Source organism: Oryctolagus cuniculus, chromosome 12, assembly GCF_051225735.1.
Source record: "Oryctolagus cuniculus isolate XC-2025 breed Fujian yellow rabbit chromosome 12, ASM5122573v1, whole genome shotgun sequence".
Classification (NCBI taxonomy): Eukaryota; Metazoa; Chordata; class Mammalia; order Lagomorpha; family Leporidae; genus Oryctolagus; species Oryctolagus cuniculus.
The window spans coordinates 103625712-103641768 of NC_142878.1; the positions used below are offsets into that span (position 1 = coordinate 103625712).

At 51.8% G+C, this 16057-nt stretch overlaps 1 protein-coding gene across 1 annotated transcript in view; it reads left to right on the forward strand.

Annotated features, from left to right (window-relative positions):
• Positions 1 to 11919, forward strand: part of TMC3 (transmembrane channel like 3) — a 43334-nt gene extending 31415 nt beyond the window's left edge. The window contains exons 17-22 of the mRNA XM_002721468.5: positions 452 to 562; positions 1896 to 2021; positions 2418 to 2496; positions 3826 to 3868; positions 6538 to 6793; positions 9169 to 11919. Coding sequence (XP_002721514.3) covers positions 452 to 562; positions 1896 to 2021; positions 2418 to 2496; positions 3826 to 3868; positions 6538 to 6793; positions 9169 to 9994 — 1441 coding nt within the window. The 3' untranslated portion in view covers positions 9995 to 11919. The remainder of the gene's footprint in view (positions 1 to 451; positions 563 to 1895; positions 2022 to 2417; positions 2497 to 3825; positions 3869 to 6537; positions 6794 to 9168) is intronic.
• Positions 11920 to 16057: the final 4138 nt, after the last annotated feature.

The window sequence follows — 16057 nt, forward strand, 5'->3', positions numbered from 1 at the left end:
GAGCCAAAGCATCCTGAGACATGAGAGGCAAAGTCAAGGCTGGGAACAGGTGAGGGAACCATTTGGTGAGGACCCAGGTGGATGGGCAGCGGTTCTAAGATTTTTCCATAAATTGAGTTGCTGTTGGAGGAGCCCTGGGCGCAGGGCAGGCTCACGGCTCTCCTGGTTGGCAGTGGACAGGTGCTCGTCAAGTGTTAGCAGGCAGGTGGGAGGGTCTGGGGAGCCCTTAGGGCACCAATTGGAGGTCTCTAAGCTTCCTGTGATCTTCGACACAACCATTCCTAGGAGCAGCAAGTTGAGTGAGTGTGTGTGTGTGTGTGTGTGTGTGTGTGTGTTTGCTTGCAGAGATTTGGGGGTGGGAGCTTTGGGGTCACTGCTCTGGACATGTGCGTCCTCAGCAGGTGGCCGTGGGCGGCACGCAGCACAGGGCACTCCTTGGTCTCCTCTGCAGGTCCAACAACTTCTACTTGGCCACGCTGCTGTTCATGCTGTTCCTGTGCATGCTGCCCACGGTTTTCGCTATCGTCCGGTACAAGCCGTCTCCCAACTGCGGGCCGTTCAGGTGAGGTGTTTCAGTTTTATCAGCTCTGCCTGCAGGCACTGTGACCTAGCGGAATACCGAACTTCCCCCTGAGTCACAGAATGGCTACATGGCATAGGAGAAAAAAAAAAAAGCTCCTTTGAATACAAGACCAGTGCTCTTTCCCTAAGAGCAAGCCACTCTCCATTATAATCATCTCTGCTTGTGTTAAAAAGATATAGCCCATGGCCAGCGCCGCGGCTCACTAGGCTAATCCTCCGCCTGCGGCACCGGCACCCCAGGGTTCTAGTCCCGGTCGGGGCACCGGATTATGTCCCAGTGGCTCCTCTTCCAGTCCAGCTCTCTGCTGTGGCCCGGGAGTGCAGTGGAGGATGGCCCAGGTGCTTGGGCCCTGCACCCGCATGGGAGACAGGTGGGGGGCACCTGGCTCCTTGGCTTTGGATCGGTGCAGCGTGCTGGCCATAGCAGCCATTTGGGGGGTGAACCAACGGAAGGAAGACCTTTCTCTCTGTCTCTCTCTCTCTCTCTCTCTGTCTAACTCTGCCTGTCAAAGAAAAAAAAGATATAGCCCAGGTAGCAAGCATTTGGCCCAACGGTTAAGACACCCACTTTCCATATTGGAGTACTTGGGTTTGAGTCATGGCTCTGGCTCCGGATTCCAGCTTCCTGCTAATGCAGACCCAGGGAGGCAGCAGGCAATGGCTCATGCAGTTGAGTTCCTGCCTCCCATGTGGGAGACCTGGATTGAGTTCTCAGCACTCAGGCACTGGGAGAGAGAACCAGCAGATGGGATCTCATTCATTCTCTCTCTCTCTCTCTTTCTCTCTTTTTCTCTCTCTTTCTCCCTCTCTCACTGTTTGCCTTTCAAATAATTTTTTTTTAAGAATAAGACATAGCTCTTTTTAAAACCAGGACAAAAAAGGCAACAGCATTGTTCTATGCTAGAGCGAAATTCTACCTGATCAAAACCCAGGAAGCTTTTATTAAAACAGAGTCCACATCATGTTTGATTCTACACTCTCTAGCTGTGCCCAGACCGAAACTCCTAAAGGTCACCTGCACCTAGCGTTGGTTTTACTGGAATCTGAGTAAAGCACGTATGTGATACGTAGAGTGTCCCTTTGAGTACATGATCACAACACGCACACAGCGTCATCACTGCCCCCCCAACCCTGCCTGTGATGTCATGAAACGGCTGCTTCATATGAAGCCGTCTTAGGGACACTGTGTGTGGGGTTTGTAACTCTCTTGGAGAATCGCCCTCAAAGCATCCAGCCACCTTCTGATATCGCGTGGCAGCATCCTTCCGCCAGAAGCAGTAATCGCTGGAGCCACGTTTCTCTGCTTCTCACAGTGGACAGGAGAAAATGTATGACATCGTGTCGGAAACGATCGAGAACGACTTCCCCGCGTGGTTTGGCTCCGTGGTTGGCTACGTCAGCAGCCCTGTGGTCATCCTGCCCGCCGTGCTGCTTCTCTTGTGAGTACTACACCTGCCAGCTTGGGGGGTGGGGTGGGGGTGGGGGTGGGGGTGGGAAGACTTCTCAGGATTCAGGCAACAGCACAACACTGCTTTCTAGTGATTTTATCAAATCCATTCATTCCTGCAAAAATCCTTTGTGGGGGGCCTGATGACCTCGGCAGACTCCAAGTTGCACCCCCCCCCCAGAGTCACGGGCTACTGTGTGGCAAAGATATAGCCCCCAGGTCCCACAGCTGCCTCCTGGGGCTTGAGGACTTGCCATACATTTGGTTCCTGGTGGAGGTGCCGGGGGCAGCTCACGTCTGGTGCAGGGGCCCCTCGTTGCCGCCAAGCCACAGGAGCAGGGAAGGTGCGGGAGCCATGCAGTCACCACGCTGTGTCTTTCTGTCTTAGCATGCTCATCTACTACCTTCAGAGCATCGCGCGCTCGCTCAGGCTCAGCAACCAGCAGCTCAGAGTGCAGATCCAAAACGCAAGTATCCCGGGGACTTCGCCGTGCTCGGCACGTGTCCACCACGCGCTGGGCTCTCGCCGGCGGGGAACCAGGAGACCCTGTCCAAAAGTCCACGGAAAAGGGAATTACCAGATAATGCTTGTTTTGAGGCAGAAATGTTGAATCCCGTGCATGGGAGGAGTCTTCAGAAAATTCATGGAAAATGCATTTTAGGAAAAAACTATGCGTGGATTTCAAATTTTTTGCACCAAAGTAAGCTTATCTTCTAATTTTATTTTTTTCTATCAACTTGTGGAAGCATCCTGGTAAGGTGAGGTCGTATTTTCAAGTCACTGTGGCTCCTGGCCACCACCCCCCAAGACCTCCAGAGGAACGTCTGAGACTGCCCGATGCCAGCTCAGAGCTGCCAGGGACAGGCCAGCTTGTGATTGTCGTCCTGTGCAAGGAACCTTGCTGAGGCACGGCTCATGTTGTGGCCACAGCAGCCCCGAGTGTGCCAGGCGCCCCTGCAGGCCCTGGGAGAGACAGGGTCCTTTCTCCACCCTGGGCCAACGTGGGCATCTGAGCCAAAGAGCTCGGCTTACACCCAAAGACCCACCTCGTATAGAAAACTATAAGTGAGTTTAAGTTTTTTTGGTTTTTTTTTTTGTTTTTTTTTTGTTTGTTTGTTTTGTTTTTTGCACCAAAATAAACTTATCTTGGGGCAGGTAATGTGGCACAGTGAGTTAGGCCACCACTGAGGATGGGAGCGCTGGGTTGTGTCCTGACTAATACGCTTGTGATCCAGCTCCCTGCTAAGGTTCCTGGGAAGCAGCAGCAGATGGCCCAAGAGCTTGGGCTCCGGACAACTACACGGGAGACCCGGATGGAGTCCCTGGCTCCCGGGTTTGGCCTGGCCCAGCCCTCTGCTGTTGCAGGCATTTGGGGAGTGAACTGGTAGATGGGAGATCTCTGTCTCTCTCCATTCCTCCCTCTCACTCTGTCACTCTGCCTTTCAAACACATAAGTAAATATTTTTTTTAAAAAATAAATTGTCTTTTAATCCCATTTTCCATGAGTGTTTTGAAGTCTCCCCTTGCATTTTTTCCTTTAGGCCTCATCAGGCTGTGATTGGCAGGATCTGCACATGGCCTGGGCACTAGCTGTCCCCTCACACAATGGTGGGAACACCCAGTTCATAGCTGTCTGGATTTCCTCACTCAAGTCATGGGCCTGAGCCCAGAGCAGCCCAGCCCCAGGGGACGACACCCAGTGACATATACCTAGTTTTCCCCTTCAGTGTGGTGCTTCCTCCTGGTTCCTGCTAACCCCAAAACAAACATGATGATAATCATTTGTGTCTTTTAGGCACGATCTGAAGATAAGAAAAAGGTTGCCCAACTGGTAGAAGGTAAGCCCTTGCCTTTTTTTTTTTTTTTAATGCAGTGTTCTTTGTGGTCACTAATAAGCACAGTACCAAAAAAAAATGTACTGCATGCGAGGAAAATCAACATTTGAGACTTGATTATTGTATATAGCTCTGGTCTCTACTCTTGAGGAACTGTGGTTTTTCTACTTCCTAGGTGTTGAATTCTTTTTTTTTTTTAATTTATTTATTTAATTGAAAGTCAGAGTTACACACAGAGAGAAGGAGAGGCAGAGAGAGAAACAGAGAGGTCTTCCATCTGCTGGTTCACTCCCCAACTGGCCACAATGGCCGGAGCTGTGCCGATGCAAAGCCAGGAGCCAGGAGCTTCCTCTGGGTCTCCCATGCGAGTTCAGGGGTCCAAGGACTTGGTCCATCTTCTACTGCTTTCCCAGGCCATAGGAGAGAGCTGGATCGGAAACGGAGCAGCCGGGACTTGAACCAGCACCCATATGGGATGCTGACACTGCAGGCACCTGCTACACCACAGTGCCAGCCCCTGTGTTGAATTCTTTATTTAGTGGAGGGTTAAGCTTGGGATTATAGAGTGAATCGAGCATCCATCATGGTAAAAATTAAAAGAAAAATCAGAAAGGAAGGTAGAGTGAGGGAGGCTGAGAGGGCAAGGTGGGAAGTACCCGTATGCTCTTCAAACCATGTGCATGAAACACAGGACATTTGTTCCCTTTATGTGAATTTTAAAATTTAACATGTGCAGAGTCCTCATCTCTCTTGCTGGCCGTTTGAACATAGACCGGTTGCAGAAAGTACTTGAAGGTACTGTGCCCCACAGCTTGTGGAAAATTCAAAATTCACAGGGCACAGCGAAGTCCAACCTGCGGCTGCCAGTGCTGGTTGGGACCTCCCTTTCTCCATCACGCCCCCTCCTGTGTGAATAATCCCCAGGGACCAGAAGGGAGCTTTGGAGGAGGGGAAAATAGCACTTGAGTCTGGAGGACCCCGCACTCCCACCTTCCTGTGCCCTGCCCTTCCCTGGCCTCCGCTCCCAGGGCTCTGCTCCCCCGGGGCCCGACTTTCTTAGGTTCTGCCTTCTCTGTCCCATCCCCGCAGAGCGATGCTGGCTGCACAGGCCCAGCCCCAAGAACAGGTTGCTGGGTAAGGCAGCACCACCTGGGCACTCTCTGGGTGTGTGTGTGTGGGGGGGGGCTGCCTCCCAGCAAGGACAGCAGGCCCGGGAGCAGAGGCTTGAGAGAGGGGGATGGGGCGCAGCTGCAGCTCAAGGAAATGAGGGACCAGGGACAGCACCCTGAGAGCCACAAGGCACAGCCTGGGGTGGCCGTGAGGCACAGCTGTTAAGACCCCTGCATCCCCTGTGTGTCTGGGTTTGAGTTCTGACTGCTTCTGACCCCAGCTTCTTGCCATTGTGCACCCTGGGAGACGACAGGTGATACCGGTGATACCCCGGATACCTGGGTCCCTGCTTCGGACTTGGGAGTCCCAGGTTGAGATCTGGGCTCCTGGCTTGGGCCTGGCCCAGCTCCAGCTGTTGTGTGCACATCTGGGGAGTGAACCAGTGGATGAGAGATCTCTACATATCTGTCTATTGGCTGCCTTTCAAATAAAAGAAAAATAAACTTTAAAAATTTTTAATATACAGTATTTAAAGGGGGGGACATAGGTCCCACCCTCCTTCAGAAAATGAAGGGATTGAGGCCCTCAGAGCCTGTGCTTGAAGCTGTTGGGATCCAGAGCTAATTGGAGGCAACCTCTTGCCCCCCAGGAAAATGCCTACGTGGGAGGCAGGGGGCCTCAGGTTAAGCTGACCTGCCTGGCCTTGCAGACAGGAGCCTGGCCAAGCCGACAGTGGCTCCTGCTGCAAAGCCTCCTGAGACTGTCAAGGGTTCCCCCCTCCAGCTGAGCATGGTTAGGCTTAGTTCCATCACCTTCAAAACCTGGGCTTCTCTGTAGACTTTCCGGGGACAACAGTGGTGCTGTCTAAATGTCATTTGTCAGTTCAGGGCCACATGCGTCTCATTTCTGACTGTTTGCTAAAAAAAAAAAATCATAATTGTTGCGCCATCTTTATAATATTCATTGCATGCAGGGGAATGGCATAAAGTTCCTGAAAAGTGGAATTAAAAGATGAGTTAATGTGGTACAAAAATCTCTGAAATGCACGCCCAGTTTTTTCTGACTTGCTTTTTCTCATGGACTTTTTGAAGATCTAGTCTTAGCTAAAGAAGCAGAGCCCCCAAGCCGTTAAGGGATCCGTCTTGCAGGGCTGGGGAATCTGTTTTTCTACCAAGTCGTTTGTACATTCCTAACATCATTCACGGCCAAACAAAATGATCAACGTGAAAATGAGCCTGCTGTAAATTGATTGATGTTTGAGTCCAGGCTATGGTGGCCTTGGCAGAGCCAGGCCAGATGATTTCATGGCCTTATAAGGCCCTTGGGCGGGAAGTTCCCTGTCCCTGCGGGGGGGAGGGAGGGGCATCAGATGGCTCATGGCCAGGCCCCTTCTGTGATGAGACCCTGGGAAACAGCACTGGCACACCCCCGGGCTGGGGGCATTTGCAAGTGCACCCAGTTGTCTGCAGGCCCAGCCGTCGGAAGTCCCAGCCGCCTTGGGGCTCAGCACACCTGTCGCCCTTTGAAGCTTGTCTTCTCACAGGCCCTTCCTCTGCCCGCAGCCCGGATCCAGACCCAGGAGGAAAGCACCAAGCGGCTTCCCAAGGATAGTGACCTCGTCAGCCCGCTGTCCTCTGCACACCCCGTGACACCCCAGAACAACGGCACCGTGCTCAATTTCGACTCCCTGAGCAGCAAGAGTAGCAGGATAGAGACAGTCACCCAGGCTGCGCCCCAGAGCCCCAGGCCACGGCAGAGGGGCCCCTGCTCGCCTCCTCCTGGAGTCCCCAAGTCCAGGCCAGAGCCGAATGCTAACAGGTGAGACACAGGAAGAAACCTGGCTTCCTAGAGTGTGGTGCCGGGGATGGCCCAAGGGCCATGGAAGGCACAGGCAGAGGGGTCTGTGTTGGGACATAGCTGGTAATGCCACCACCTGCAGCACTGGCAGACCATATCAGAGTGCTGGTTGGAGTCCTGGCTGTTCTACTTCCAATCTGGTGCTGAGCACTGGACGCTGTGTGGAGGGTGGGGCTCAGAGTTTGGGAAGCAGGACAGACCCTTAGAAACTCAAACGCCTTTGAACTTCTCTTCTTTTCGTTTCTTAGTTGCAGACTGGCCATGTTATTGGTCAGATGGTCCCTACGGAAGCTCTAGGCAGGCCAAGCTGTTGGAGAGGTCATGTCTGCATTGTCTGGGCTCAATTGCTTTTGTCTTGGGTAACAGGAAGCAGCAGGACCCGCCTCCTGCAGGGGAGGGAGATAACAGGGAGAGGGGGGATAGGCCTGCAGGCACCCAAATTCACTTGGAGAATTGCATGAGGGTGCTTCAAAAAGTTCATGAAAAAATGGAATTAAAAGATAAGTTTACTTTGGTGCAAACAAATTCAAAATTCATAAAAAATGCGTATTGTAAAGCTAATGCTTGAATGCTGATGTTTTTGCATCACCAAAAAATGGAAAGTAGAATTAAAAGGGGAGTTAATTTGATGCCTTTTAATCCCATTTTCCATGAACTTTTGGAAGCACCCTCCTAGGTGATCTGACTGTAGCACAGTGGAAGTAGTACTGGTAAAATGCACACTGTTTGGGGTGTTAGGTTTTGGGTAGTTTCCATAAGTTAGCAAAGAACTTGGAAGTGTGCCATATAGCAATCTTCTTCATGTCTCAATGGGATCTTGCGAGAAGGAGGGATTCAGGAGCTGGAATTGAGCCCAGCGGTTAAGATGTCAGTTACAACCCCCATGTCCTGTATCAGAGTGCCTGGGTTGCAGACCTAGCTCCGGCTTCCTGCCATGCACACCCTGGGAGGCAGCAGGTGACAGCTCAAGTAGTTAGATTCTTGCCACACATGTGGGAGATGGGGATTGAGTTCCTGGCCCCAAGCTTCAGCTGCTACCCAATGCTGGCCTCATGGGCACCTGGGGAGTGAACCAGCAGATGGACGGACTCTCTCTCCCTCTCTCTGTCTGACTCTCAAATAAATTTTTAAAAAGAGAGAAATTGGGGCCGGCACTGTGATGCAGTGGGTTAAGCCATTGTTTGCAACTCCAGCAACCCATATGGGTGCCAGTTTGAGTCCTGGTTGCTCCACTTCCAATCCAGCTCCCTGCTGATGTGCCTGGGAAAGCAGTGGAAGATGGCCCAAGTGCCCGGGCCCCTGCACCCATATAGGAGGCCCAGAACAAGCTCCTGGCTCCTGAATTTGGCTTGCCCCAGCCCTTGCCATTGTGGCCATTCGGAGAGTGAGCCAGTGGTTGGAAGATCTGTCTCTTTCTCCCTCTCTTTTCTCTCCCTCTGTCTCTGTAATTCTGGCTTTCAAATAAACAATGCGCCTTTTAGATAAAATAAATCTAAAAGAGTTTTTATTATTTATTTGAAAGGCAGTTAACAGAGAGGGGGAGGGGAATTCAAACCCTACAGGGGAGGGCATGGGGAGCACACCAGAGCCCCAAGGCAGGCTCTTCCCTTTATGGGGAAGAATTTCTTGTGTGTATACCTCCCCCTAGTGGGCACTCCAGGAAGTGCCAGGAAAGGCTGGACAGCTGCTTAGCAGAGGTGAGGAGGCACAGGGTTCCTAACAGGTGCTCCGCCAACACCGGCCACTCAGGTGCTCCTCAACCAAATGAGTGCTCCTGGATGAAAACAGCCCTCATAGAGAGTTGCAATGCTCATCTCTGTATCAAGAATCTGAGCATTCTAGCCATAAGAAACCTGTGGAGCCCAGTTCCCCAAAGCATTCCTTTTTTTTTTTTTTTCAATTTCCATTTTATTTGAAAAACAGAGAGAGCTACATAGCCAGAGAGAGACAGGGAGAGTGAGTTCTCCCAGGTACTAGTTCACTCCACAAATTCCCACAACAGGTGGGGCTGGGCTATGCTGAAGCCAGCATGCAGGAACTCCAAAAATGGTCTCCCACGTGGGTCACAGGGACCCAAGCACTTAAGCCATCACCTGCTGCCCCCCATGATGTGTGTCAGCGGGAAGCTGGGGTACTCCTTTATGGGATGTAGGTATTCCAAGAAGCGTGTTAACAGCTGCACCAGATGCTGGACCCCTCCCAAAAGGTTTCGGTGCACACAGTGCACACAGAACACACACTAACACTGAGAAATCAGGTTCAGTAAGAATGCGGAACCCCTGCCCTAGCCCTTGGACCACCAAGGCTCTAACTACCTACCCGTCTGTGTCCTAAAGGCATGCCCACGGCCCGAGTGCAAGCACAGGTGATCTCCACAAGACCAGATCCTGCACACCCGTGACGCTGACAAGGCACATGGAAGATGTCCGCTCAGCACCTCTTTTCCGAAAACACTTTCAGCCCATCAGCCCTCCTCTCCGGGGTCCAGGAGTCCGGGCATTGGGACCCGGCGGCCGCCGGCCCCAGGCACCCAGATACTACATCATCGATGAGCGAGACGCTCAGAAGAAGATGTATCCTGCTTTCTGGCCAGAAAGACATTTCCAGATTGACGCCTCAGGTGACATAGTGGAGCTGTACCCAAGGAACACGCGACACTACATGACTCGGGCCCCCCGCCAGCAATGCTCCCCACCGCTGAGTGAAGAAGAGGAGGAGACCTGGAGGAGAGATCTGATCAAAGGGCCTTTCCCACCACGCTCCCTGACGGACCTCCGCCGGGCTCCCCACTTTTATACTGGAGAAAGTACAGAAAGTCAGACCCTGGCCCCCGGGCTCTATGAACGGATGCATCACAAGTCCTGGCATGATGGCTTTGGGGTTCAACCGGACAGGCCCCTGTATGTGTACAGCAAGCCGCGCTCCCAGAACTTCCAGTACCCTCCAAAGCCCAGGGTCAAGCCCAAGTTCGAGCCGTCCTTCACGGAATCTGATTCCATGTCGGCGGCGTCCAGCAGTGACCAGCAGAATGGCAGCACCGACCAGTGCCTGCAAATCCTCCACAGCCAGGCCAAGGTCCCCAGGTCTCCAGGCCACCTGGGCAGGCGGAAGGCCAAGTCCAGGCGGGAGCTGACCACCGACCTGATTTGTTCAAATGTCTAGGCTTCTTCTGCTGTCCTATGTGCAGAGACCAGGACCCTGGGGACAGCACAGCCTCTCCCCTTCTTCAAAGGGACAGGAGCATGTCTGGGGTGGGGGAGGCATTAGAGACCTGTGGGGCACACCCAGATGTGTCCATGAGCTGCTTCCTGGGGCTACACACAAGTGGGTCATTTCTGGGGTCTCCTTGCACACGAGGTCACCATTTCAAGGAAAGTCACTCCTTTCCCTTCCTGAGGGGTGACCACAAGTCACCGGCAAGCCGGACAACTCACCCCGCCCACGGGAGCCTCCCTGGAGGTTTGTCTCAAACAATGCAAGTGAACTGTTTGCACCATGAGGCTACCTTCCAACCCCAATATCAGCCCTCGCCAGTAAGCACCCAGAAATTAGGCAAGCACCCTTCAGGATTGCACAATGCTAGTGGGCAGGCAGTCCTCGGTTTCACAGTGACCAGAGTAACTAGAATTTAGCCAGAGCTGCCTTCACTCTGCTTCCTGGGCTCTTAGGCCAGTAGGATTGAGAATAATCCAGAGCTTATCCCAAAGGTTTGTTGTTTTCTTTTGCACTGAGACGAAGAGACTCAAGGTGGGTTCAGGCCAGCCAGGGCATTAAGAATCTTCAGGAACTTCTGCCTTTCCTCCCTCCTCCACGCCTGTCTTTCTTGATCCCACTCTCTCCTGCTGCTACCCTACCTCTTGCCCATGGCAGATGGGAAAGAAATGGCCAGGCTCGGGCCATTCCAGGCTTACCCCAGCTGGCCGGCCAACAAGCGGAGAGAAGAGAGCAGAGCTGCCCAGCACAGTTCGGGCCCCTCTCCTTTCCAGGCGGTGCACCTGCTGCACTCCTAAGCCTTTGTGTGGATGATGCCGACTGGACCCTGGCCTGCTCTGTATTTCCCCAGCAACTCTTTTTGCTCTGATTTGGGCCATTGTTATGGTTCCATCTCCTTCCCACACTGGGAGAATCCCTGCAGCAAGAGTGGAGCTTGGTTCCCTCCTGCAGCCCCTGTATCAGCCACCCGAGGGGTATGACGGTTGTCTTCCATGGCTGATGCCAACCTAAATAACAAGACACAGTCTTCGCAGAAGGACACGTTCGAGCCTTGCTGTGGCAGTGCACCTGACCTAATGGTCTCTGAGCGTATTCAGAGTCTGATGCACGTGGATGTCTTTAAAGGCAAAAATGAGGATTGCGTAAGCAAGTGCAGATCGAATGTCCTTGGCTATGAGATTAATAGCAAAGGCTGAGAGGCCGTGGTTGGGCAGATGTCCCTGTGCAAGTATTTTCTGAGGGAGCCCCGGTGGCCTTTGTCCACCGCTGTGGTTGCAATAGTTCTTGTTCTCGGGCAGGTGGGCATGAGTCCCCCTTCCCCCTTCAGGACCTTGGCAGCTCTGCTTTGATTCTAGTTTTAGGCTGCACAGCCCCTAGCATGGGTTACAACAGCACGCACTTGTCAGCTCACCATCTCCGTGAGCCAGGAGTCCAGCTCACGTGGGCACTGTGTGCTGGGTCTCCCCAGGCTGTCACCAGGTCGCCAGCCATAGCTGGCACCTCACAAGGGCCCCAGGTGCTGTCCCACACTCCCGTGAGTGTGGAGCAGAGCTCCTTCCCTCTCTGTGACATGGCCATCTGCTTCTCTGGAGCCGTTTAGAGGGTGTCCTTTCAGCTCCACATCTTTTTCCAGGGACCCTCTTTATAATGGGCATTGAACAGAGACCAGCAGCAGGGGTACAGAACCAACCTCGGTGTCCATTGACAGATAAATGTGTAGAGAAATTGTCTTTACATATCATGGAATATTATTCAGCCATGAAAAGAATGAAATTGCAGCATGTGCAGCAACACAGTTGGACCTGGCTGACATTATACTTTCTGTAATAAGCCAGACTCAAAAGAGTGGATACTGTGGGGCTGGTGCTGTGGTGTAGTGGGTAAAGCCGCCGCCCATAGTGCCAGCATCCCATAGGGGCACTGGTTTGAGATCTGGCTGCTCCACTTCCAATCCAGCTCTTTGCTATGGCCCAGGAAAGTAGTAGAAGATAGCCCAAGTCTTTGGGCCCCTGCACCTGTGTGGGAGACCTGGAAGAAGCTCCTGGCTCCTGGCTTTGGATTGGTGCAGCTCTGGCCATTGCGGCCAATTGGGGAGTGAACCAGCAGGTGGAAGACTTTCTCTCTCTCTCCGTCTCTCTGCCTCTGCCTCTCTGTAACTGCCTTTCAAATAAATAAATAGATCTTTAAAAAAAAATAGAGAGAGAGATACAGGAATAAGGACAGACACTGCATGCGCTCCTTCATGCATGGAAGCCAAAACATTGGTCTCAGAGAAGTGGAAGGCTGTGGGGGAGGGAAGGGCGGAGAGAGGTTGGTGGTGGATACAGTGGTGTGGTTGGGTAAGAGGAATAACTCCTAATGCTCCAAAGCACAGGGCGATAAATCTGATTGACAACTGAATATTTTAAAACAGCCAGTAGGGAGAGTTTTGAACGTTCTCCACATCAACAAATGGTAAATGAAGAGATCCATCTGCCAGTTCTCATTGGATCAATTCCCATTGCATCCGTGGAGTGGGTGCCCCACTGTAACTGTAAGTAAGTACTATGTGATTAATATGCATCAATTAAGAATAAAAACACATTTTTAAAAAGGAGGCACAATCACCCCACCTGCACGCTACACCATAACCTCATCATGGGCGTGAAATCCATCCAGCTCAGCTGCTCCAGCACCCCCAACGGGGGGGATTACACAAGAATGTTGCCCCCCACCACAGCTACTTCATAAATGTCTGTTGGGCCAGCGCCGCGGCTCACTAGGCTAATCCTCCACCTGCGGCGCTGGCACACTGGGTTCTAGTCCCATTCGGGGCACCAGATTCTGTCCTGGTCGCTCCTCTTCCTGTTCAGCTCTCTGCTGTGGCCAGGGAGTGCAGTGGAGGATGGCCCAAGTGCTTGGGCCCTGCACCCCATGGGAGACCAGGAGAAGCACCTGGCTCCTGGCTTCGGATCAGCGCGGTGCGCCGGCCGCAGCGGCCATTGGAGGGTGAACCAACAGCAAAAGGAAGACCTTTCTCTCTGTCTCTCTCTCATTGTCCACTCTGCCTGTAATAAATAAATAAATAAATAAATGTCTGTTGAAATTGAATGACTCGATAAAGAACAGAATGGAGTGTACAGATGGGTGAATCACAGGTGGTGTGGCCCCAGGATTGTGTTCCAAGAATTACCATCAACTTACCTGGAGAGAAAAAGTCGGGTGCAAATATTGCCATTGCAGAAGCACCCGCGGAGGAGCACTGCTCTGCTTGCTCAAGACATTTCCTGGTGTCTGCCATGACAGATTTAGGGCTGACTATCCTGCCACACCCTGGGACTGTCCTCCTGGGATATTGGGGTCCACAGGAGGCACCATGGGGGCCCTCTCTTCCCGGCAGTGAGTGTGAGGTGGTGGCCTTGACACCTCCCTGGATGCCAAAACGCATTGTAGGAAGCCTGGCCCTGCTCTCCCGCCACCTGCAGGTCTCCTGCGCCTGTGGGGGGTGGGGAGGATGACAGCTGAGAGTCATCCGTGTACACCCAGTACTGCCTTCCAGGGCACAGCATAGCTCACGTGCACCCCAGGGCTTAGGTATGCCTGTAATGTAGAAAAATCCATGGGTCGCAGCCTAGGACAAAGGCTCATGTGACCAGTGCCCTGGGCTCCCACCCCACAAGGGTCAATGCTGCCAAGCATGATACAGAAGATAGCGCAGACGTCATCAGAGCTCGCTCTGACCCTCACACTGATCCTTGGCCGCCTCATGCCATCGGGAATTCATCCCTTCCATCGATTGGTTAGGATCATGGATGCATAGATAGATGTAAACAATAATACATTGTATCTCATTATGGCTCACCTACGTAAATGTTGCTATACTGCGTGCACCATTGTGTGTGATTGTGTTCTAAGGTCTATCAGAGAAATGCACCCATCAAACTCACTGCTTGTAACTGCTGTAGGATCGCTTCATACGAACAAACTAATGTATTCACCCCCATTTTGCTCTGGATGAGCACTGGAATTATTTCTACCTCTTTGCTACTAAAAACAACCCATCTAAGCACCTGTAGATGACTTAGACGTGGATGTTGACCACCCTAGTCTCTGTCCCCAGTTCTCAGGAGCCCCGTAACTTTCCCCAGTCTGTTGAAAAAAAAAGACACCAAAGTTATTTGAATAAATTTGAATATTTTATTGTATTTTCCTAAGTCATTTGGCTATTTGCATTTTTGTTGTGAATTGTTGCCTCTTCAGTACCTTTGCTCATTTTTCTTTTTAAAAACAGGTTTGGAAAATTTATTTATTTGAGGGATGCCGCCTGCAATGCTGGCATCCCATGTGGCTGCCGGTTCGAGTCCCGGCTGCTCCACTTCCTATCTGACTCCCTGCTCGTGGCCTGGGAGAAGCAGCCGAGGATGATCCAGGTGGTTGGCACCCTGCCACTCATAGCACCCACCCTAAATCGTTTTCAGGATACCAAGGATTTACTGATTTTAAAATGAAGCTTAGCTGTCCAATTAATATCCCTGGTGGTTTTTAAAGATTCAAGTACTTGGACACCAGGGCTCGTGTCCTCCGTGGCTATGGTGGTTTCGGTGAGAATCTGCTGGCCCCCTGACCTCCACGTATCCCGATGTAAAATTCCCTCCGGACTTGAGTGAGGTCTGTTGCAGCCATGTGGCTGGCTGTAGGCCTGCAGCTCTTGTGGGAGGAGCTCTGACTCACCAGATGGACTGAGCTCACTCATTCCTCCTTTCCCTCCAGCTCCCAACTATGGCCTCAAGAAGAATGCACAGCCCAGGCCCTGCAAGCAGCTGCGTGGGCAGCCCCCTCTGCTCCAACCGGAGGCTTGCTCTGCCCTGGCTTGAACTCCGTGGAAAACAGATTTGTACCTGCTTCAAGGCGGTCATGACCTCACTGCTCTCCTGCTGCCAGCTTGACAGACGTTGGGGACAGTTTGCCTCTCCAAATACTTGGTGCACCCAGGATGTTCCATTTCAAAGTATGATTAAAACTGTGCTCCCAGCAAAGCAAACAATCAATAAAGTGAAGAGACACCCAACAGGATGGGGAAGAAGTGTCTGTGACAAAGGATTAATCTCCGGAATCTATCAGCAACTTTAAAAACTCAAAAGAAACAAAGAACCCAGTTAAGTTAATGGACAAAGAACTTCAACAGACAGTTCTCAAAAGAAGAAATACAAATGGCCAACAAATATATGAAAAAAATTCCTAACATCACCTGCCATCAGGGAAATGCAAATCAAAACCACAATGAGACAGCACCTCACCCCTGTCAGAACTAAAATCCAACACACAGAGAGTAACAAAAGCTGGCCAGGATGTGGACAAAGGGGAACAGTTATGCACTGTTGGTGGGAATGCAAATTAGCACAGCCACTGTGGAAAACAGTGTAGCAAGTTCTTAAAAAGCTAGAAACAGACTTGCCATGTGATCCAGGAATCCTGCAATATATACCCAAAAGTATACACCCAAAAGTATTGAACACAATGTATCAAAGAGATACCTGCACCACCATGTTCATAGCAGCACTGTTTACGAAATTTGGAATCAATCATCTATCATCAGATGCATGGACAGAGAAAATGTGGAATATATACACAATGGAATATTATTCAACCATAAAAAATGGAAATTCTACCATTTATAGCAAGAAGGACTCAACTGGACGACATCATGTTGACTGAAATAAGCTGGACACAGAAAGACAAATACCGCATGTTCTCCGCTATATGTGGAGCTACATTTTTAAAGAATCAGAAAACAGGCCGGCACTGTAGCTCACTAGGCTAATCCTCCGCCTGTGGTGCTGGCACACCGGGTTCTAGTCCCGGTCAGGGCGCCGGATTCTGTCCCGGTTGCCCCTCTTCCAGGCCAGCTCTCTGCTGTGGCCAGGGAGTGCAGTGGAGGATGGCCCAAGTACTTGGGCCCTGCACCCCATGGGAGACCAGGAGAAGCACCTGGCTCCTGCCTTTGGATCAGCGTGGTGCGTCGGCCGCAGCGCA